The sequence below is a fragment of the Micropterus salmoides genome, unplaced genomic scaffold (genome assembly GCF_014851395.1).
Source record: "Micropterus salmoides isolate LMB-PRFRI ecotype aquatic unplaced genomic scaffold, ASM1485139v1 Ms_hic_scaffold_21, whole genome shotgun sequence".
Classification (NCBI taxonomy): Eukaryota; Metazoa; Chordata; class Actinopteri; order Centrarchiformes; family Centrarchidae; genus Micropterus; species Micropterus salmoides.
In genome coordinates, this window is record NW_024041262.1 from 27,615,026 (window position 1) to 27,639,319 (window position 24,294).

Here is a 24,294-nt window from a genome sequence, read left to right on the forward strand (position 1 = left end):
TTGAACTTTTTCCTCTTCCTACTTGCCTCTGGCATCGCAGAAGACAGTCTAGCACCCTGTTAATCTGTCTCTCTACGTACGTCAGATGGTCCCCCATTTTTCTCAACAGATTGCTGGAGAGTATTGCTGCGCTGTCCTCTTCCAATCTGAGCTCTGGGCTAGCTTTAGCATTAGCCTCTCGAGTTTATACTGTTGGAAGAAGTTTCCCCTTCAGAGGACTTTGTTTTTATTTGGAGTTTCTATCTGTGGCGACTCATTCTGTCATTAAATGTCACATGCCACTCTTGAATCACTTTTAAGGAGAGTTGCGGAATTGAGTTTGGGTAGGTCACAGCTTCAATTTCAAGTCAGTTGCCAAAACTAGAAGCTGTCCCGGTCCATTTCATCCATCTGCTGCTTTTAAAAGAGATGAGAGTAGCTGGGACTGCTTTGAGCCACAGATGGTAACAAATCAAAAATGAGAGAAAGAGAAAGAAATGAAGAGAGAGATCAGCTGCTGATATTCTGCTGTACGTTGGTCCTGGAGAACTACTGCACAGGATGGATCTTCATGCTGATGGTCTTCAGGGAGTAGTTATAACCCTTCCATGTAGACCAGTCGACTCCAACAGCACGGAGAGTGCTGTCAGTCTACAAAAAACCCAGACCTCTGTGGTCTTAAAGACTATTGAGTGCCTTGGGTTTTTCCACCTCAAGTCCATTACAGACTCCCTGCAGTTCGCCTACAGAGCCGACAGGTCTGTAGATGATGCAGTAAACATGGCCCTTCACTTCATCCTCCAGCACCTGGACCCCCCAGGAACCTACGCCAGGATGTTGTTTGTCGACCATCTGGTGACCTGGTGCAGCCAGAACAGTCTGGAGCTCAACGCTCTGAAGACAGTGGAGATGGTCGTGGACTTTTTGACTCATCAGTCAACACTTCCTGGGCACCATCATCTCCCAGGACCTCCAGTGGGAGCTGATACAATTATGTCACATTGAAACTAATTACACCATTTCAAACTTTTCCAAGTCTTCATAATCCTTTCTAAATCTTTTCAGGTCATATCTTTACAACACTCGGGACTTTCTCACATTTATTCAACTAGAAATTACATTCAAACCTTAAAATGTTCTACAACTTTTAGTGCAATTAGAAGTTTATTCATGTTTAAAATCTTGTTGATATTATTTAGAACATTCTCATTTTTCCAAGTTTGGACAATCCTTAAGCTACTTCATGCACATAAAAACTAGCAATGCAGTTTAGCATCAGCTTTTCAACAATCCTTCAAACTTTCCACATCTTTCACACATTTGTACTACTCAACTTTTTTCAAGCCAGCAATTCAGTTTAGTGCAAGCCCTTCAACCGACAGCATTCACACCACAATTTCTTCAGAAATTGCTTTTCTTTTTATGGTTAATTTCATACTGTATATCCTAAAAATCTAAATGCTTAAATTATTCAAATATTTAACAATAATTTATTGAGCTTGCTGACTCTGCATTAAGCTCTGAGGTTGTTGTGGCGCCGTGCCCTTCTTACATGATCACGCAGGTGTAAATGTGTTCTGTGAAATCACATAAATACTAAACATTTTGTTAATAATTTATTGGTTTATTAGTCAGGCACAATTAAAAAAACACTAGAACAGGTTCCAGTAAAATGATAGAGATGTTGCAGAGAGGATCTGCAGCCGCTGTGTCGTAACATTTCATCAGTACCAAGAGCACATTAGTTAAACTGAGTACATAATAAATAATGACATTCTGTGACAAGAGACATAATCATATAAAGATTACAGTGTTTACACAACTATCATTTACACGTGTTGCCTATGTGTATGTTCCCTAGTTCATGGCAGTATATGTGTATGAGCTACATTGTATGGGTGTGTCGTAGTATTTGCAATCATGTAGTCTTTATGAGAATGTGTCTGTACGTATGTTTATTTATGTATCTGTTGTTCTGTGTGATAACCTAAAGGAAGTCTTAGAGGCTGAAATCTCGAAATCTTTAAGTTGGGTGAACTGTTCCTTTAATTTGGGGTTTATTCGTGGCTTCAGTTCTGAGAAGCTGCTCATCAGGTGGCTGATGAGGAGATAAGAGAAGAAGAGGAAACAGAATGTTTTATCAGCAGAAGAAGAGATGACAGACGAGAAGCGACAGGCGGTCTACCTGGACATGGATCACCTGCTGCTGGTGCTGCTGTTGCTGTGGAGCTCAGGTAGGACTCTGCTGGAATGATGAATGTTTGAAAGGTGCAAAACCTCAGTGTAAAAATACTGAATTAAAGCTGCAGACCTGCGTTAAAAACCTCAGTAAACATAACCACTATCAGTGAAATGTTATAACGTGTCTTCAGTTGCTCATCAGTTCATCATAGATGTGCCTGTTAGTGTCAGAGGAAAACCTCTTATCTACCACACTCTGCTCAGCTGTTACAGTTAGAGGAAAAACTGATATCTGCTTTATTATCTTGTCGTCACATGAAATCCTTTTTTCTTATCAGAGTAATTTAACAGCAGCAGAGCAAGATGAAAATAGAAACACTACTTCCATCCTGTACATAAAAATGATTTATTTTTTATTTAACCTTTATTTAACCAGATGATTATCTAACAAGACTCTTAAGATTCATAAACAAACAACATTAGACTACTTAAGTACAATTTGTCCATACCATTGGTTTAAAGGATTTGGTTATTTTAAAAGCAGTGACAACAATTTATAGCATCTACTTCCAAGCCTTTAAATTCACCAAAAGAGATCAACAGATTTATCAACTGCAAATCAGTCTGCAATGAGTTCCAGGTGGATGGAGCAGCATAACTAAAGGCCTTCTTACCGAGCTCTGGACGGACCGTAGGTACAGATAACAAATAGGAAGTGATTTTGTGTGACATAAAAGTACAAAGATAAGAGGGCAGCAACATAGACCTGTAAATAAAAGTGAGCCAATGTCTGGGCCTCCTCACTGATAATGAGGGCCAAGGTACAATGGTGTGTTGATGCTTTACATCCAGTCACAAATCTCAATGCACTATGGTAGATAGAATCCAACAAAGATAAACATCGGCCAGGCGCATTTCTATAAAGCAGGTCACCGTAATCGAGTGCAGTGAGAAAGGTTGCTGCATCCAATCTATGTGTATGTAGGAAGTTAAGACTCTCTCCCTCCATCGCGCAGCAGGATTTCTGGGTACTGACATTTCAGGCTTCTATGTTGCATTAACTCTTTAAGAAGCGGCCTGTAGGTTAACTGAATGGGAATATGGAAGTTTTAAAATGCCTAAATAAAAACAAGTCAAAAGTCAAACACAAAACAGTGATGGATGAATTTATTTTTATGTGGACACTCACTGTGTTCTAATTAGCTGGAAACATTTGAAGCTCCTTAATGTCACAGGTTTGTGTTGGTTGGCTGTGTTTGTGTGTTGTTTCATTCTGCTCTAGTGTTCTGGTCTTGATTTACTGTCTGTGTTCCCAGCTTTTGTATATGTTTGGTTAGTTAGGCAGTCATGTGTTATTATATCCTTCCCTGAATGTTTCAGTTAGCTTTACTTCCTGTTTTAGTTTGTCTGCTCCTACTCTGTGTTGTCATGTTTTACTTCCTGTGCTTGCTTTAGTGGATTCACCTGTGTCTTATTGGGTGGTTGTTTTTCATTCCTTGCCAGTTCACTGTTGATTTCATGTAGCCTTTGTGTTTCTCCTGCTTGTGTGGATTTATTCCTTGATTGAACATTTGGATCACTCACATCACTCCACCTGCAAGTTTCCCGGTTTGCAAATAAACCTCACCTTCTCACAAGTTCCATCAACGTGTCTGCTTTTGGGTCCAAAACCCCTGTTTCCTGTGTTCAGCCAGCAGCTGAACGTAACACTTAAAGCTTCACAAGTAGTTTGTTTCCACGTGAGCTTTCACTCTATTCTGCTCCTGCCGCTGCAGTGATGTTCACAACTGTGAACATATAATAAAGAAGTTTTAATGAACCCGACTCTGTTAAGGTGGGTGGTGTGGAGGCAGGTTGGAGGACCCAAACGCAGGACACAGAGCGGAGCAGGTATAGTTCAGTGGTTTAATTAAACAAACAAAAGGCGAGCACACTTACTGATTGAGTGGCTGATACAGAATCCAAAACAAAGGTAGTTCCTAACAGAAATCCAAAGGTACAGGGTGACAAGACAAGCAAGACTGGTTACAGGAAGGCAGAGAGTGCACAGACGACAGACTGGGGGGTAACATGAACAATGACCGGACAAGGGTTGAAAAGAAAGACCACATATATACCAAGGATAACGAGCAGGGCGGGAGCAACACAGGTGACAGACATGAGACTAACGAGGGAGGCAGAGAGAGAGCAGGAAAACAGAGAGGCAGGCAGACAGAGACAACAGAGAGAGCACTTAAAAAGCAGACATGGGGCAGAGAGAATAACCAAGAATGTGACAGAGCTAAACAGAACCAGTAAAAGAACAAGGGAATACACAAGACCAGGAGTAAACACAGAAGATATTAACTAACGTACAGGACAAGGAACTAACAGAACAAGATACAGAGAAACATAGAACCAAAAACAGACTTAAACAGGAAAGACATGAACACAAATACCACACTCCTAACAGACTCTTTGTTTCCAAATCTTCGTCCAACATTCTGAAAATCTATGAATTATTATTTGCACATTCTGAATGTCGATGGCACATATTGAAAACTGCTTTATACTGATGTTTGTTTTCTGACTTTCTCCTCAGGACTCCAGGCTGAAAGAAATCACACCTCAACAGGTAAACAGAGAACGTAAAGATAAATGAAGCCAACAAAGGGTCTGACTTTGAGTTCACATCCTGTTTCCTGCTGAAAGTCAGAGCTGGATTATTTTGACCAAAGCCGAGCCAAACATCTCTTAAAGGTTCAGTGTAGTGGAAAGGGTTGCCAACGAATTGCAACAAACTGCTCACTTAATCCTTGATTTCTGCCATGATCTGTCCCAATTTTGTCTGGCTTGATCATGTTTTCACTTCCTTGACGACGAAGTTTCACACTGTGTCGGCTCTTGTGTTCCTCCATTTGTCCAAATTACATTTCTGATAAATCAGACGCTGACACTGTAAATTATTATTATTATTGACTGAAGTGGGCTGTTTTTAGGTAACGTGTTTTATTCTTTAGTTTGGAGGGCTTGTTGGAAGAGACATACAAAAAGTAGGAACATCAAAGCAGAAAAGATTTTTAAAGGGACAAGAAATATAGGAGATATTGATAATGAAAAAGTAATATTATCTCCTGCTGTAATTTATTATATAAATCTATGTTGTACATGTTTGCTGTCTAGCTTTGGTCGACAGGAAAGAGCATGAGTTTGCCTTGAGGGTAATTGTATTTTCAGCACCGCTGCCTCACCTTCAGCCAGTTTCTGTCCCTGTGCGTGTAAGTAGAAACGGCATTGAAACGGGGGTACGAATTCTAACCTACATGGACGGTTGTGGATTCTTGCTTCATCACTTCAGGAAGCTTGACCACACGTCTCTGGTAATCCAACTTGTCACTCAACTTAACTTTGCTATCAACTGCAGCAAATGCAGTCCATAAACTCATAAACTAATGACACTGCTTCACCTGCTTCAGTAAACAGAACCAGCCGCCGTCGTCACAGCGGAGATGGTCATGTCTCTGATTGGACTGATGTGAGTTGCTCACCTGGTTCTATCAGAAATTGTGCAGTGTTCTCTGGCAGTAACAGGTTTAGGACCCGGTCACAGACGCTTGAACCTCAGCAGGATGATTTTACTAGATTTATTAAGAAAAACATAGAGAGAGTACAAACTTACTGTCGTAGTCCAGGCACTCAGCGTGAGGCGGTCTGAAACATAACCAAGGAAGTCCACCAAAAACAACAAAGGTAATCCACAACGTCCATCAGCAGAAAATAATCCCGTAAATCAGGCAGACAGCTGAAAAGATATACTGTATGATAATGACGAGAGCTACAGATACACAGAGCAGGGAGGGAGGACAAACATGTGAAGGGAATGTGGCAGCATTTTGGTCAGTCAGCAGCCAAGCTGTTCGTAAGCAGGAAAAAAACAGCGTCCTCTGTAGATCTCCCTCTGACTCAGAGACGCTCCCCCTGGATCAGGAGGCCTGAGTATTTTGTGTGTCATCTGCAGAACGAAGCCCCCGGCTGAACCTATTCTTCCCTTAATGTTTCAATGAGCGCTTGATGTTTCCGTTTGTCCAGTACTTTAGTTGATTACTAATACTTGCAAAATGAATGACATTCCCATCAGCCTCAGCTGTACTTTGGGATTAGAGTGTTGTGCAAGTCTGAAAATAAAGATTAGAACACAAGCTCGTCTTGATAGGTTTTATTTGAGCTTGTGGAAAATGCAGCTGAGTCGACTCCTTTTAATCAGTCAGACAGGTACACGAACCACCATTTGTGGTTAACAAGTAGAAGAACTAGGCACAGCTCAGTTGCTCCTCGGTTAGAACTGGTTTAAACCGGATGTGTGGTTGACACAGACATCTTACGCGACATCAGTATGGTTGTTCAGAGTGCAGATGTTCAGCAACAAGCTGCATACAACAAAGTCACACAATAAAAGTTATTTTTCTAAACAATGTTAGCATGCAAACTAAGAACATCTGTAAACATTGTAAACTTTATACCTGCTAAACATTAGCATTATGATCATGTTAGCATCAGTAGCGTAAGGCACTAACAGGCCCCAATGCAGGCTCTTATAACCCTACTTAAATTTCTTACATATTAGATTCAACAGTTCTCTTTATGTACTTCTCTCCAGCTCACCTGATCTGGACGCAGCAGCCTACAGTAAAGTACCATCATGTGATGTCAGACGGTGTCACCGAGACTTTTGTATGTGCAACGTACAGAAGTCAAAGAGAAAGTTATAGGGAGCGTGGTCAGTGCTGTCGTTGTCGAAATCCTGAAACATCACTACAAACAGCTGAGCAGGAGGAGTCCACTGTGCCGAAATGATGCAGACTTTTTTGGGCATTTTCGGTACAATGACCTCCCGAATCACAGCAGCCACATTCCTCTTTGACAGAGAGGCGAGAGATTGTGGTGAATAAGAAAGAAAAGCGGCCTACTCATAACACAACACCGTGTCCTGAAAACAAGCACATCCACACTATCAAACAGGTGCTCAGCTCCTGACCCCAAAATGATAACAGCCTTTAAAACAGCGGCACGGCAGCCACACCCAAAACACTGAAGAAACACTTGTTCTCATCTATTTGAATGACATCTGACGAGCCTGCATTGAGCGAAATCTTATGTTAGCATGCTGATTTAGCTCAGAGCATCACTGTGGCTAAATACAGCCTCACTGAGCCGCTAGCATGGCTGTTAGTTCTATGTTTGATCTTTTGTGTATTGTATCCCACAATCCTCTGTTTTCCTCCAGGTGCTCGGTGTGACACCACAGCCAAGGCTGACATCGTGCTGTTGGTGGACGGCTCCGGGAGCATCGGCAACTTAGAATTTGAAATCTTCAAGTCTTTTATCTCTAGCATAGTCAGAAACCTCCACATCGGCCCGGACCGAGTCCAGATTGGTAATATTTGGATTCATACTACAGACAGTACACACACATATAGACACACAATAATGTGGAGAGACGTCAGAGTGATGGGGCTGCTGCATAGCACCGAGAGAGAGAGAGAGAGAGAGAGAGAGACATATTAATAATTATTAATAAGAGCAGTATTCAGTATTTTTCAAAAGTGTTACGTTAACGCCACTTTCTCCCGACGAGTCCAAGCATCACTGGCAGTAGCTGCCGGAGTTTCATGTCAGCTGCTTCAGCAGATGCCTTAATAAATGTAGAATTGTTGCCGGTGGAAATCTTTTTGCTGGTTGCACAGAGTTTAAAACGGACGACAATGTTCTTTGCATCTTAGACTGGGACATAGTAATGGCAGTACTTCCCGCTGTGGAAAGAACCTCTCTCCCTCGTTCTCCATTCTTTCTTTACCTTCTTGGCTAACAGCTGACTTGAACAACACATGATCCGGTGCTGCTGACCTGCAGCGCTGTTGCGCATTCACGTCAAGGATGGTGCGTTCAGTAATCTGTCGTTACTTGCATTAGTAACTGTAATAATATTACTGTTTTGGAAAAGTAACCCGTTACACTACTAGTTACTGGGAAAAGTAATATTATTACAGCTAACACTGGTGCCTGCACTGCAGCTATTTCTTTATTGTCCGTGCTGGAGGCTTCGGCTGAAACTGCTTTTCCAACATAATGTACCTCATTTTTGAACAAGTCACATTTGTCTGGCTTCACTTAGTCCCCTTGTTTGATGTGGTTTGAATGCATATCTGGTTCCTGAGACCTTCTAGGCTCTCTTCCATACTACACTGGAAAGCTGAGGGTGCGTTTGTGAGGCCAAATGGAATTCTGTTCCATTCATAAAGCCCCCATGGGGATGTGAAGGCTGTAATTTCTTTGAATCCTCACTGATGCTACCTTGATAGTAAGCCTTTCCTTGGTCCAGCACACTGAACCACGTGTTCCCACCAAGACCATCAAGTATCTCCTGAATGCGTGGTATGGGGTTCCTGGATGTGGTTCTTTACCTCCTGATAAAATGGCCAATGCTGCAGTATGAACAGCTTGGGTCTGAGTGGAGTAACATGAGGAAAAAGTTTTGACAAATGACACCTTTTTTTTTCTCTACACACATCACTTTAGAATTTTGTAAAGAATACTCATTATTTCTTTTATGATTGAAAAGAGGGCTGGTTCAGCCTGTTCTTGTGTTTGTGTTTTCTGCAGGTCTGGTTCAGTACAGTTTTAGACCACGGACTGAGTGGCACCTGAACACCTACCAGACCAAATATTCCCTGCTGGGGGCCACAAGCAGTCTGCGACAGATTACAGGAAGCACCAAGACAGGTTATTTAGTATTGATGTTATTGTAATAGTGTTGTATAATATTGTGTTACAACATTATAGCACAACAATATTATCAACAAAAGATCGTTAATATTGTTTTATTAATAATGCTAACAGTAATTAGAATAATACAATAACAATGTTAGAAGTCATGATGCAAGCTCAACATTTCAAACTCAGTGATTGGATGTTAACATATAACTGAACTCCTCTCTGTCTGAACTGTCAGTCATCTAACAGCTAACGGGATATTTACTCATGGAAGGAGGGGTGACTGAAACCCCCCAGCTTTGTACCTCTCGCCTTTTGATGCCTCTTTATTTCTGTCATACAGGAAAGGCTCTTAACTACACCCTGCAGAACAACTTCCAGCCCAATGTGGGAATGCGTGCGGACTCCCAAAAAATTGCTGTCTTGCTGACTGACGGACAGTCCCAGGACGACACACGGCTCCCCTCGAAGAAACTGAAGGACGCCGGCATAGAGATCTACACTATTGGTGACTGACTTTCAGTTTGAATACTTCACCACAACAGAAATAACATGAATTGGGCCTGTTATTTCATGCTTGTCACATGTTAGCTAGCTAGTCCCTTATATATTATTATTATAAGATATGCAAATTACTGTTGTTTATATCAGTTAACGTCCATCCATCCATCGTCAACAGCCTATCCTGCGTACAGGGTCGCAGGGGAACTGGAGCCAATCCCAGCCAACATTGGGCGAAAGGCGGGGTACAACCTGGACAGGTCGCCAATCCATCGCGTTATATAATGTATATAACTGCAGTTATACATTATTTACTCACGCCACACAAACAACCACTCACACTCACACCTAAGGGCAATTTTAGAGACACCAGTTAACCTAGCCTGCATGTCTTGGGATGGTGGGAGGAAGCCGGAGCACCCGGAGAGAACCCACGCAGACACGGGGAGAACATGCACACTCCACACAGAAAGGCCGGGGCAACCGGGGTTTGAACCCACGATCTTCTTGCTGTGACCGCACCGCACATATCAGTTAACATATTTATGAAAATCAAGTCAAGCTTTTTTTAAAGTCTTTGCAAGTTGATTTGAACAGTTTGAAATGAAATGGCAGAAGGAAGAAGTTCCTGCTAAAACATATGGTATATTTGAGCAGACAGCAGTAATGTAAAGTACATATGATTTCTAGTTAATAGGTTTAAAAACACACAAGCATGTCTGGTCTGTCAAAGGTTTAGTTTGGGCAAACCACAATTTATTACTTTGCTAATCATATAGTTTTGTTTGTTTTGAGTCTCGTTTTTTCTGCTCTGTATTAACACCACATATTTCTCTCAGGGGTGAGGGGTGCCAAAAAGAGTGAGCTGAAATCCATCGCCTCCAAGCCCATTAAAATTCACACGTACAGTGTCGCAGACTTCTCGTTTCTCCCAGCCATCGTTGACAACCTCAACATCAACCTCTGCAACAGCGCTAAAAGCTTAGGTAGGCAAAGAGTCCATCATCATTAAACCATGATACACATTAGCACCACACCGATCCACTGATATTAGACTCAATCCGATTTTTTAGAAGCTCTTACACACCGGCCAAGTGTTGGATTCCAACAGTTCGATATCTTGGTCTTACACAGAGCTTTATGGTCCTGCGTAGGGAGTTGCTGTTGAAGCCTCTGCAGCTAACCTCAACAGGCACACAAAGCCTACCAGGTCTGTGATCCCTGGCAATCAGGATAGAGGCGAATCGTATCCACTGCTCTGTGAAAATTTTACCGGAATCTGAATTCTTTATTTATCCCTGAGGGGAAATTCTTTGTTAAAGATACCCGCATCTTTTTGTGTGCTGTCTGTGTTTTTGTCTCAGAGCTTTGACATGATGTGTTTTCACTTCATGAAAGTTAACTGTTAAATTTTGGTTGGACCACTGGTCTTGTTCAGTGGTCTGTGTTGCTTAAAGATACTCTGAGGAGTCGGCTGTTAAATATTTCTGGTACATTTTGTACTTTTTGTTTTAAGCCTGATTTTCGTTAGAATGAGCATCCCAATATCACAGTTCATGCGAACCAACCAATCAATGCCTTAATCCCATCAGGTCCTTGCTGCTACCGCATTCCTATGATCTCCCGGCACAAACTTCCTCGTACTCTGCAAGTCTTGTCTTCCCAAACTCACTGTTTCAGCGATAATGCATCTCATTTACTGAAGGGATCAGGAAGACTCAAAACCTTCCAGTGAACCTATCCCGCCAAGACTATGGACCTGGACTTTGTAGGTTAAAAACTCAGCTGGGCTCTGATGGGGGCTGCTGATGGGGGGCTCTACCTCTACTGCTTTGAGAACCATGTTCATAGCCAAGCCTAACAGAATCACTAAAATGGTGCACACAGCGATGATCCCATCCTTAATTTAGTTTCTTTATACTGCACAAATTACCAGAATTGCTAAGGTTTGCCCTACTCCACCCCCTTTTGAGGCTGCAGATCTTGTTTATATTATTCATCATGCATTGCTGTCTACCACAGTGTGATTCTTTATGGTACTATATTTTTTGATACTTAAAGGCTTGTGTCAGGATCTGAATGTACTCTCTCTGTCTCAGTCTTTGTCAGGCTGGTGAATGGGACTGGTCTGTGTTCAGGCAGACTGGAGGTGAAGTCTAACCAGTCTAACCAGTATAACCAGAGGTGGCCCTCAGTGTGTGAAGCTGACTTTGACCAGCAGGATGCAGAGGTGGTCTGTAGGGAGCTTGGCTGTGGGGCTCCTTCAGTCCTCCAGGGGGCGCTCTATGGAGAAGTGGAGGCTCCGATGTGGACCAAAGAGTTCCAGTGTGGAGGCCATGAGTCTGCTCTCCTGGACTGTAGAAGCTCAGGCTCAGCTAGAAACACCTGCTCATCTGGAAAAGCTGTTGGACTCACCTGCTCAGGTAGAAGAGGAGCTGCAGCTTTGACTTGGCTTCATCTCTGTTCTAGTGAAACACTTTGTTTTGCTGATGACTCTCTTGTTTCTGTTCAGAGCCTGTCAGGTTGGTGGGAGGAGCCAGCCGCTGTGCAGGAACACTGGAGGTGAAACGAGGAGACTGGAGACCAGTTTATGGCTCTAACTGGATCCTGAAGTCAGCAGCTGCAGTCTGTAGAGAGCTGGAATGTGGATCTGCTGTTTCAACACGAAGAAGAGAGGACTCCTCAGACAGACCTGGATGGGAGATCAGCTCCGACTGTGTTCAGTCTGGATATGGCCTGAGGGAGTGTGTATCATCAGGTTCCTCTTCCTCCATCATAGAGATCACCTGCACAGGTGATACATACATTTGTTTGCTTGTCCTTGACAAGAATGTGCGACTGCTCAGCAGGTCAGGAGCAGTTGAGAAGCCGGACCTTCTGTTGTTCAAGTCAGCTGTCAGGGAGAGAGCCGTTCTTTCCATAGCTGGAAGTAATGCCATTATAGTGTGAAAGTCCAAGATGCATATATTTTTTTTTAAAACCATGTCCATGCTGCTTTTATGAATATGCTGTTAGTTAAAAAGTCCGAAGAGAACTACTTTATTTTTTATTTAGTTACATAGTTTATCTGATTCTGATATCCAGAGCCTGTACTGTACAGCATCATCTGGTCTGGAGAGGCTGTTCAGTTTGGCTGCTTGTTGACTCCTCAGGTTAATTATTGTTCCAGTAAAGTGGATTCCATTTTAAAATAAGCTGCTAAACCGACTGTCCGACACTTTTTGGGAGTAATACAGTAATGTAACTACTTTAATACCCAGTGATAAGTAAAGTAATATTACTTTTTTAAGGACTAAATTTAAATGCTCAAACAGAACTACCATTCACACACGCAATTCGGGGTTCAGTGTCTTGCCTAAGGACACTTCAACATTGAGCTTGGAGGAGCTGGGGATTGAATCGCCGATCTTCAGGTTAGTGGGCAACCCGTTCTACCTCCTGAGCTACAGCCGCCCTGAGTTAAGTGATTTATTACAACTCCTGAGTAACTTGCCCAACACTTTGAAAATGGATAACTTTGACTCCAAGTGAAACAAATCCCAGCTGATGCGACACCAGAGTACTCCATGATAGTAATCAAGCGGACTTGCTCTCACGCTGTGAGTCACAGACATTTTGTGACAGCGTGGTAATGTAATGTAAAAGTAATGTACTTTTGGAATATACGCATCTAAAAACTGAAACGCAACCGTGCTCTGTTTGAGACTGTGGAATGCACTGTTTCATAGCCGCTGAAGTTAACATGTGGATTTCTGGGGAGATTTCTGACTTACAATCGTTTTCTACATCCTTGTCTCATTCTAACATACAGTCCCGAATGGGGTTTTGCGTCTGTCAGAACAACTCATATAGTTGCAGGAAAAGTATGTGAACCCTTTGTAATTACCTGGATTTTTCCATAAATTGGTCATAACATGTAATCTGATCTTCATCTAAGTCACAACAATAGAAAAACACTTCTTAAACTAATACCACACAAACAATTATATGCTTTTATGTTTTTATTGAACACACCATGTAAACATTTACAGTGCAGGGTGGAAAAGGTATGTGAACCCCTAGGCTAATGACTTCTCCAAAAGCCTATTAGAGTCAGGAGTCAGCCAACCTGGAGTCCAATCAATGAGACGAGATTGGTTGGTGTTGGTTAGAGCTGCCCTATAAATTTGCAAAATGTTGCTATTTTCATGAAGCATTGCCTGATGTGAACCACCACTGCTGGAAACCAAAAGTAGAGGTTTTTTTTTGGGAGGTACACACACCAACATCAAAACCTCATCCCAACTGTGAGGTATGGTGGAGGGGGCATCATGGTTTGGGCCTGCTTTACTGCCTTGTGGCCTGGAAGGGTTGCTATCATCGATGGAAAAATGTATTCCAAAGTTTATCAAGAATGTAAGGCCATCTGTCTGCCAGTTGAAACTGAACAGATGATGGGTGATGCAACAGGACAACGACACAAGACACAGAAGTAAATCATAAACAGAATGGCTTGAGCAGAAGAAAGTACATCTTTTCCTTGATTTAATGGTATAACTTTGTACAGTACTTTGTTCAACAGTGCCTGTTTTGAAATGTGCTTTATAAATAAATTGACTTGAGTTGATCTTCTGGAGTGATCCAGTCAGAGTCCTGTCCTCAACCTGACTGAGATGCTGTGGCATGACCTCAAGAGAGCGATTCACACCAGACATCCTAAGAATATTTCTGAACTGAGACAGATTTGTAAACAAGAGGAAGGGTCCAGAATTCCTCCTGACTGTTGTTCAGGTCTGATCTGCAACTACAGAAAACATTTGGTTGAGGTTATTGCTACCAGTTATTAAATCCAAAGGTTCACATACTTCTTCCACCCTGGAACTCAGCAGTCCATCTGATATGCAGCAACAGGCTAACATGCTCATCTATGAAGCTAATAATTAAATATCCTCCTCACCTGGAAAAGCTGTTGGACTCACCTGCTCAGGTAGAAGAGGAGCTGCAGCTTTGATTTGGCTTCATCTCTGTTCTAATGAAACACTTTGTTTTGCTGATGACTCTCTTGTTTCTGTTCAGAACCTGTCAGGTTGGTGGGAGGAGCCAGTCGATGTGCAGGAACACTGGAGGTGAAACGAGGAGACTGGAGACCAGTTTATGGTTCTAACTGGATACTGACGTCAGCAGCTGCAGTCTGTAGAGAGCTGGACTGTGGCTCTGCTGTTTCAACACGAAGCAGAGAGGACTCCTCAGACAGACCTGGATGGGAGATCAGCTCCGACTGTGTGGAGTCTGGATCTGCTCTGAGGGAGTGTGTGTCATTAGGTTCATCTTCCTCAATTATGGAGATCACCTGCTCAGGTAGGACCATCAGTCTCAGTGTCTTTTGTAAAGGCAAAGCTTCCTTTGTTGTCTGGAGGCTTACTGCTTTAAACTGTCATCAACAGATGTTGATGATAACTCACCTGTGTCATTTCAGAATCAGCTATATGTTACATTTATTCATTTAGCGACTTACAATTGCTATACATGTCAGAGGGACACATGGTGCATGGGTCACAGTGGGGAGTTGAACCTGGGTCTCTCACACTAAAGGCAGGCATCTTATCCATTGCGCCATCACCACCCCATGTTGAAGTACTTTTAGGGGATTTAACATCACTGAAGTTTGTTCATGATGTCATGTGATCTGACGTGATGTGTTTCATCAGATCCAGCAGTTGTTATCTCCAGACTGGTGGTCCTGCCGCTGTTGTTCATCGCTGCCATCTGTTTCATCCATAAGGTACGTACACATCTCTGTTCATCTGTTGAGGACTGGCTGAAACGAAGCAGGGACAGTCCGTGTATCATCCGATCATTCAATTATTCCATTTAATCTGACAAATCCAAAAACGAAAAAAAAAAAAATCAATATTTCATTTTTCTGTATGAACCAAATATGAAAACTGATGTTTGTTTCCTTGCTTTCAGCTCAAAATGGAAAATATACTACAAGAAAATCAAAACGTAATAATAGGTCGAATTTAGGTTTTCTTAATTTTTTTTAATTTGTTTTCCCATTTCCCACGATGCAGTCAGTTCTGCTTTGTGCATGCGCAGAGGATAATCTCCGACTGTATCCAACTGCGTGGAGCAAGCCTATACGATTATCATGCTGAATAAAAATAGCCTACTTAAAACTATGTTGGTATAAGAAGCCTAAAGACAGACTTCCAACGTGCCTGTGTTTAAAGCAAAAACAGAACTAAATCATACTCTTGATCTGCTCTCATACAGGGTTTAGATTTGTTTTTGTTTCAGACACTTTTTTGACTTAGTGATTAAGTGACTTACACAGCACAGTAGGCCTATACCTGGCATGTGTTATTTTTAAAAAGACTGCTGTTCTAGAGGTAACATTAATATTCACTAACAAAAGTCATATTTAAACACTGTTGCACTTTTAGGTGTTAAAGTCATCGCAGGTTTCATAAGATAAATGTACATTAATGCCAGGGACACAACAATAACATCCAGCAATCTGCAAACTATAGGAATGGCCAAAATTGTTGATTTAAAAGTTTAAAATTTTCAATTGATTGCATCAAACTAGCTTATGAACTTATCTGTGACTCTGACTCTTTTTCTTTCTGCTGCTGCTGCTGCTGCTTCTCCTGATTAAGAGCGGGTTGCTAACAACGTTTAGGTGCAAACTGCCAACTACTGTACAGGAGTGTGTAGCACACACATAATTCACGACCCTTGATACTTTGTCTAAAACAATCTTTCTTTCTACCAGATTGCTGGAATAAGCTGTGAACAGGCTGCGTCAGGATTAGTAGGCTACACCTTAAGGAAAATATTTTTGATGTTGAGTTACATTCGGGGCTAAGAAAAAGAAAAAAAAAGATTGGGGTCATAGCAAGGTCGAACAACAAAGACATGGAGGTGTGAAAATGGGTGTGTGTATTAGGGCGTGTCCGGCCTCATCCTCAGTCATGGACATCGCAGGTAATCAATTAGGAGTAACAACTCCAAAACGACGTGTAATTATAGATCCTGTTGTAAAGAGTATGACTCGCAGAAAGAAGACTCCCCCAACAACATTGGCTGATTTTCTGGCCTGAAAGGCCTGGGCGCCGGGGGGGGGTTGTGATTGGCAACATCATAACTAAGTAATTAAATTGAGGAGCTACTATCATTTTAATAATATTAACTTTTCCTCACAAGTTTTATCTTTTGCCACTTCTCCAAGTTTGTTTTAATTTTTTGCAACACTGGATTTAAGTTTAACTAAAGGCATCTCTCCTAAATCTTGACTGAGTTTAATTCCAAGGTACTTCATGCCTTCTGGTACCCACTTAAATTTAAGCCTTCCATTATTGTTAATAATAGTTGCAACTTACACTACTAAATGTGCTGATAAGCTGAAAACCTGAATCATATATCATCTAAGGCTTCATAAACACTAGAAATTCAGTCCATTCTCCCCACCTGCACAGTTGACATTTACACTGGGGACGCTGGGGACATGTCCCCACCACTTTTTGAAACCATTTGTTAAAGATGTTCTGAAAAATAGCAACAAGAAATGTTAAATAACAAATGTAAGTGCTATGAGAAAGTTTTTTTGGCACAATTAGGAAACATGCAACGCAATTTAAATGTAGAAAAAACAGATCTGTCCAAACAAATAGTTACTAAAAAAAATTACTGATTACTGCATTATATTATTATATTCTGAATTGACACCTGCCACCTGAATTTTGTTCACCTTTGTGTAAATAAAGACATTTCCACCATAAATTGGTGCAAAACATGTCTCCAGAATACAAGAAATTAAGTGTTTAATGCTCAAAATCTTCCGGGGGTGGACCCCCAGACCCCCCAATGGTATATATTTCATCAAGGAATATTTCTTTAAGTAAAAATCTTCTAGTCTTGTTCTATTGTCGTGTCTTGATTGCTAAGTGTTTTGTCACAACTCTTATCTGAGCCCTAAAATGTCACCACCCCTTTTCAACAAGTGACACCCTTGCCCACCTGTGACTGTGTCACTGGCTGTTAGAGTCTTTGTAGTGTACAGCTGCATTCACCAGTCACACACATTCATACACTGGCGGAACAGCCACCAGGGGCAATTCGGGGTTCAGTATCTTGCCCAAGGACACTTCGACACGCAACCAGGGGGAGCCAGGGATTGTACCGCCGACCATATGATTAACGGCCAACCCGCTGTACCCACGGCCACTCCATCAGAATGCTCTCTATTATTATTATTATATTATTATTCTATTACATGTACATGCATGCTGTAAGTATTAGTGTGTGTAGTGGTGCTTACGTGACGTCGTTCTGGGATGCGTGAGTATGAGGCTGGGAGGGAAAAATCACAGTATACCCACAACAAAAAACTAGACTACACCACTGCTTATACTGACATATTTTTAAGTAGGCGATTTTTATTCAGCATGATAATCTGCATTTATCCTATTGACAGATATTTATACGAGAAAGATCGAAATTAGACGCAAGCTTTTATTTTTAGATTATTAGATTATCCACTGCGCATGCACACAACAGAATTGACTGCACCATGGGAAATGGGAAAACAAATAAAGAAAAATAATGAAAATGTAAATTCTACATAATATTTCATTTTGGTTTCCTTGTTTATTATATTCCCCGCTTCAAGCCGAAATCAAGGAAACAAATGTCAGTTTTCATATTTGGTTCATACAGAAAAACAAAATATTGATTCATTTTTGGTTTGTCAGATTAAATGGAATAATCGATTGGATGATACACGGAGCAGGGACTCATATCTGTGTGCTGCCATGTCTCTCCAGGCCACCAGGTGGCAGAGGCCAGACCCACAGGAGAACATGGAGCATGATTATTATAACCTCGGTGTTTGCAGAGCTGAAGGGGGGCCGGCTGAAGAGGAAGGAGCCAAGGCAGCAGAGTAGGAGCTCCTCCCACATCCAGATGGATTTCTCAGCTGCCACACAACTGTCCATCAGCTCCGTCAAGGATTTTCAGTTACACCAGATGTTTTACCTTTAGACTTCTACTGAAATGAGACCAGAAAAAAAGATGACCAAGAACCAAACCCAGCCCAGTATCTCTGGGAATTATGTCCAAATACGTCAGCTGTTGGAGGTCGGGGTCGTCTAATGTGCGTTTGCCTTTTTTTTTAACTGAAGCCACAATCTTTCCATACTGCTAACCTAGTGTTGTCTAACTCTGTGTAATAGGTTCTCTGTGGGCTCTAATACCATATAGCATTAATAACATCTTAAATAATAAGTTAAGTACAGTCTGTTGATCAAGTGTACTGGTGTCCAGATTTCAGTTTACATTTAAAAGCCTGAAAAAACTAATTCCAGACAGTGGCACCAAAATGTTAATAATTCTTTAGAGAAAACACACATCTGACACCATTCTGATTATCTGTACTTGGTTAAGACTTTATTTTAAAAATCCATCCAGTTGTTTCATTCTGTATATTTCATCATTACCGTTTTAGACTGTATTATACTATATACTTTATATGCATTGTTATTCAGCTGAAATATTTTACTTTCGCTATTGTTATTTGTTATTTGAGTATTGAAACAATAAATGAAAGTCATTGAGTCAAATCAAATGTTTGATCTCTGTTATTAGTAGTTTGACCAGAGTTACAGCTAACTGTATTAAAAGCACAGTACTTTTACAAAATATTATACTAGTAAGTATTTGTTGTGACAGTTTGAGGCAAATAAATCACTTTTGAACTTTGTTGGTTTTACATCCCAAAAATAATTTAGATGTTTACGAGTTTGGTCAGTTCAGCACAGCTGTCCTTATGAAGTTAATTTGTTAACTTAGGTTCGGGAGCAGGGCCACGCCTCCACCACACCTCCATCACCTGTCAAAGCTACATATACCGCTCTGTTCAGCCTGCCCTGCTTGTTTCAGATGGCTCGATGCAAGACCGACAACGATCCACGCTCAACAGCCTATGCTTAACAGCACAATCACAATCATGGATCCAGAGAACCAAAACCACAACTCGATTCAGAAAACGATCCATTCAAAACAGAGTGACGTTAAGTTCCAAGCAGATCTCAGTCAAGTGTCTCAGGGGAGCAGCTTGCGATCCAGGGCCAGGATCTCCAGTTCTCAAACAAGATATCCCCGACTCCCTGTGGCTCTCAGGCCTTTTCCTCTCCATCAGCGAGGTCAGGAAATTGAGGACGTCACGGGAGTCGGCATCAACCCTTTCTTTGTCAGCAGCCTTCCTCCCATACAAACACCAGCTACTCTACATGGCGCCCGCCTCTGCAGCACGGCATTAGAGACTGGACCGTCGCCCGCCTTCAACGATTCCTCAGAGGGAAAGGCATTCCCTTCAACTGCAACTTAGCCTCCAGCAACACTCGTGCAACAACAAACACCAAGCCTCGTGCACTTCTGGTTTCTCCGCCAGGGTCGGCCATGGCCACTGGCGTCACGCATGACGTCACAGGGCCTCAGCGGCCACAGCATGCATCTCCAGCTCCCCCTGGCGGGGGTCAGGTTGTATTTCCCCATGTGCCTGCTCCCTCTGTGTCTGAAATGTCGCCGGCGATTTCTGCCTCCTTGTCATCCCTGTGTTCGCATGCTTCACAAAACTCTTGTGCACATACATCCTTTCATCCATCATCCCTTCCTCTAACCTTCCTTCCTAGCAATACAACTTCTGCTCCTCTCTCTTTCCAAGCAGCCAACGCAACAATTCAAGAGCCCCTCACAACAACTCAATGGTCCTCACTATGCGAGTTGGCAAACCTCAGCTTTCTTCTCCATCTCCAACTGGTCTGTCCTTACCCCAACCCCCTCTGTCCATCCCTACATCTTCCCTTCCCCAACACCCAAATGTTTTACGTGGGTGGTGTGGTGTGGGGACAGAGAGGAAGCTTTTAAACACCAGAAGAGAAACCGAGAGAGATTATGCGGACATGACGGGTGTGCTAATCGTCCTACTTGATAGATAAAATTAATTAATTGTTCTTTCTATACTATTGCTGTTGCTGGTCAAGCGGCTAATTTACGGCAGGCCAAAACAGCCTTCAGGCCAACAGTAAATCTCCTGACCCTCCGGGCGGCCAATCCACTAGTGCCTCTAACTTTCTTATAGGCCTATTCACACTTCGAAGAATTAAACGGATCAGCCAAGAGTCTCCTTCCCCATCTGCATCTTCCACCTCAACTCAGCTCCCATGAGCCATGAATCAAATACATTGGCTCCAGGTACGCCGCATGTCATCACCACAACACCTACTTTTCTTACAGAAACGGGAAAATGGCCACTCGATTCTGGTTCCACTTACATTGAACAGAATATTCTGCATTTCAGTCCACAGCGGCCAGACTTGGCAGGTTGTCTGCTGCTGGTCATTTCAGGCATACCGCTTATTCAAAGAGGAGCTATAAAGAGGAGCTGAAAATTGTGCAGAGGGACTTGAGGAAGAGGATCAGGGATGGTAAATGCAGCTAAGAGGAAAATGGGAGTATCAGCTGCAGAATAACAACGTCAGAGGTGTCTGGAGGAGCCTGAATACCAACAAAGTCACCACACCTCAACTGGAGGTGGACCATCAGTGACTGAATGACCTGAATATCTTTTTCAATAGATCTGACCAGGCATCTGCCCCTCCCTCTGTCCAGACACTCCTTACGAGCACATCGCCATTGTTGGCAGAGCCTCTTCACACCTCCAGCACACCTACTCCTCCATATCCCATCCCCCAGACTAAAGCTACCTCCAGCTCTGAGCACCCATCTACAGAACTGTGTCTTACTGTTAACCAGGTGAGAGGAGAGCTGAGGAGACTGAAGATGAGGAAGGCAGCAGGACCAGATGGAATCAGTCCAAGACTCCTTCGGTCTTGTGCCTGACTAGCTGTGTGAGACTCTTCAGTACTTGTTCAACCTAAGCATGAAGCTGGGGCAAGTCCCACAGCTGTGGAAAACATCATGTCTGGTTCCTGTGCCTAAGACACCACACCCCAAGGACATGAACAGCTACAGACCGGTGGCTCTGACGTCTCATCTGATGAAGACGTGAAAGACTCGGTCTTGGATATCTGTCATATACCGTCAATGGACTCACTGCAGTTTGGACATCACTGGCATCGGAGTGGATGATGCCCTCATCTACCTTCTCCACAGATCCTTCTCCCACCTGGAAAAAGCTGGAAGCTCTGTGAGGATCATTTTACGATTTCTCCAGTGCTTTTAACACCATCCAGCCTACGCTGCTGACAGTCAAGCTGGAGGACGCTGGAGTACACCTTCACCTCTCAGCCTGGATCCTGGACTACCTCACCTGCAGACCACTGTTCAGGAGGATTAAGGACTGTCAGTCTGACACGGTGGTCTGCAGCACAGAGGTGCCACAAGGAGAAGTATTGGCACCCTTCCTTTTCACCCTCTACACTGCAGACTTCACCTTCAACACCACAGACTGCTACCTCCAGAAGTTCTCTGATGACTCTGCTGTCCTTTGTCTAATCTCTGATCTCTTCTCAAGGCATACTTCCCCTAAAACACGTGTGCTCATCACAGGAGCCATCGTGTTTATCATTAGTTGCTTGTGACCTCTATAATCTACATAGATTAAGAATTTATAGCAGAGAATATGATACAAATCTTGCATTACATTAATTATGGTGTTGACACACTACGGTTGTGACATGCCAGGTGTCAACAAGTAGGTATGAAATATATAGAATCTAAACAACTTACCAGAGCTGGAGTGGTCTTATAGCATTAGAAAGAACAAGGAAGTGATAAAGGGCTCCTCAGAGTTTTAGCAGCCTTCAATTATTCCTGATTTTTTTTATTTAAAAAAAAGTCTGACGGACAAAAACCCAGGACACAAGTTAAATCGTCTAAAACGTACATTAAAATCAGTTTTAAATTGTAACTTTTGATACTTAGAAAATATTTAATGAACTACTAACAAAAAGTTAGTATAATGGTTCATTTTGCATTACTTTTAATTCTTTTTAAGCTATTGTAATGTAATGACACGGACAAGGATTTTTTACAGGCACTGGTCACATATTATATCATTTATAATTAAAAAAATATAAAACAACATTAAATAAATTATTGGGTGTGTTAAAACTGTCCCGTTATTTTTCTGGTTAAATGTATGAATAATATTAGGTAAATGTTTTACCCAAAAACTGTGTTTTATCTGGTGGACATGTTTTGTCCCAGATCACTGGCCACCAAATATTAAATGTTATTTACTTTAAGATTATTTGTTCTATTACTTTTGCTCACCTATATATGTGTGTGTGTGTATATATATATATTTGAGTTTTTTGAAGAGTAAATGATTGATCTCTGTTCTCTAAGTAGTCGTTAGAGAATACAAAGACAAAAGCAGCAAAAGTGAAACCAGCACAGAACGTTAAAACTGACACAGTCGAATGTGTTCATGCCTAACTGTTGGTGCTGCAGAAGGATTTCCTGCTCTATCTGTTCCTGTTTGTTCAGCTGATACGTGACATTGACTCCAGCTCCTTCATGATGATAATAATCTAATAATAACTTTATTTATATAGCACCTATTAAACAGAAGTACAAAGTGCTTTACAAAAGATAACAGGGCATAAAAAGGGCACATAACACAAACATAAAAAATAAAATACATGTGCACAGTACAAGACACAAAATCCAAATTAAAATTGAAATCACAAATAGGTAAAACAGATTGACTATAACAATAACACTAGAATAAACAGCTAAACTTCATATAGCTAAAGTAAAGAACGTAAGATAAAACAGGCAGCTCAATTAAAATCGGGATATGCCTTCCAATAAAAGTGCATTTTTAAAAGTGAAAAGTTTTAAGTGATTTACTCTGCAAGCCTTGCTTTCTTCACCATTTCGTTCCAGGCCTCGGTGCCTTGACGGCAAAACTCTGTCCCCTTTAGTTCTAAGCCAAGACACAATAAGAAAACAGAAAACCCCAGCCGGAAGATCTCAAATTACGCAGAGGTTCATAATGAGTTAAAAGGTCTAATATACAAGCAGGAGCCAAACCATGGAGAGCCTTAAAAGTAATCCATAAAATCTTAAAATCAATCCTAAAACAAACAGGGAGCCAATGTAAAGAGGCTAAAACTATTCAGCTCGGTGGGCTTCATTGTTTGTTGTATTGTTTTTGTTGTTCATTGTTTGTTGTATTGTTTTTTGCCCCCGGTACCGGGGGCGATGGTGCTCTGGGCAATGATACTGATTGAAATTATTTATTTTCCCGCCGTTTTAACTCCGAAACCCGCTGATGTTGTTCCTCCGAGTCTAAGCGGGCGCCATCTTCATTATTTCGCAATACCTGCAAGCTGCCTGCCTGCTGTCGTCTTTTTCTGCAGAGAGGAAACATGCCGCTTGAGAACATACGGTGTTTTTTGATTGAAATTAGCCTATTTATTTCTGGTATTTGTTTCATAGTGGTGCACTGACGGTGAATGCATGATACATTTTATAATGGCGCCGGTGAAACTGATCTTGGCTTCAGGCTATTAGTTTTTCAGGAAGGGAGAGTGAATATGGGTGGATACAACAGTCCTTCTGGACATCATGCTCGGGTCGGTTGAAGACCAAATATGTGACATTGTGTCTGTGACATTTTTCATTAAATACCGCTGTGCCATGTTACAGGGCTCTACGTCTGCCTCACGTTTAAATGATCAAAAATAAGGCTCGAGTCGCTCGTTTCCTCTTTCTCAACAAAAAAGCTGTCAAACTAAACATGAGGTCAAAGACTGTGTCCGTCCTCTCTCCTTAGTGTCCGCCCGTAGCTTCAGACCCAAAACACCTCTTCAGACACACCACTTCCTCCTTCCACAGCTGCCCAAATCTCAGATAACCAGTAAGGTTAAT

General features: G+C 42.0%; 2 protein-coding genes and 1 long non-coding RNA gene across 3 annotated transcripts in view; all 3 read left to right on the plus strand.

Annotated features, from left to right (window-relative positions):
• LOC119915878 (collagen alpha-1(XII) chain-like) overlaps positions 1-24,294 on the plus strand; it is a 59,142-nt gene that overhangs the window by 18,088 nt on the left and 16,760 nt on the right. The window lies entirely within an intron of this gene.
• LOC119915902 (collagen alpha-1(XII) chain-like) lies at positions 1,497-10,371 on the plus strand. The gene is made up of 5 exons (XM_038735708.1): positions 1,497-2,213; positions 4,742-4,774; positions 7,424-7,573; positions 8,800-8,919; positions 9,254-10,371. The coding sequence occupies exons 1-5, from the start codon at positions 2,135-2,137 to the stop codon at positions 9,424-9,426; spliced, it is 555 nt and encodes a 184-aa protein (XP_038591636.1). The 5' UTR covers positions 1,497-2,134; the 3' UTR covers positions 9,427-10,371.
• On the plus strand, positions 13,950-20,566 carry LOC119915919. The gene is made up of 3 exons (XR_005447050.1): positions 13,950-14,748; positions 15,099-15,172; positions 18,219-20,566. It is a non-coding gene; the product is annotated as an uncharacterized LOC119915919 (long non-coding RNA).

Coding starts and splice junctions, on each gene's coding strand:
- LOC119915902 (XM_038735708.1), top strand. CDS start 2,135: ATGACAGACGAGAAGCGACAGGCGGTCTACCTGGACATGGATCACCTG. Junction 2,214..4,741: donor GCTGTTGCTGTGGAGCTCAG/GTAGGACTCTGC, acceptor CTTTCTCCTCAG/GACTCCAGGCTGAAAGAAAT. Junction 8,920..9,253: donor TACAGGAAGCACCAAGACAG/GTTATTTAGTAT, acceptor TCTGTCATACAG/GAAAGGCTCTTAACTACACC.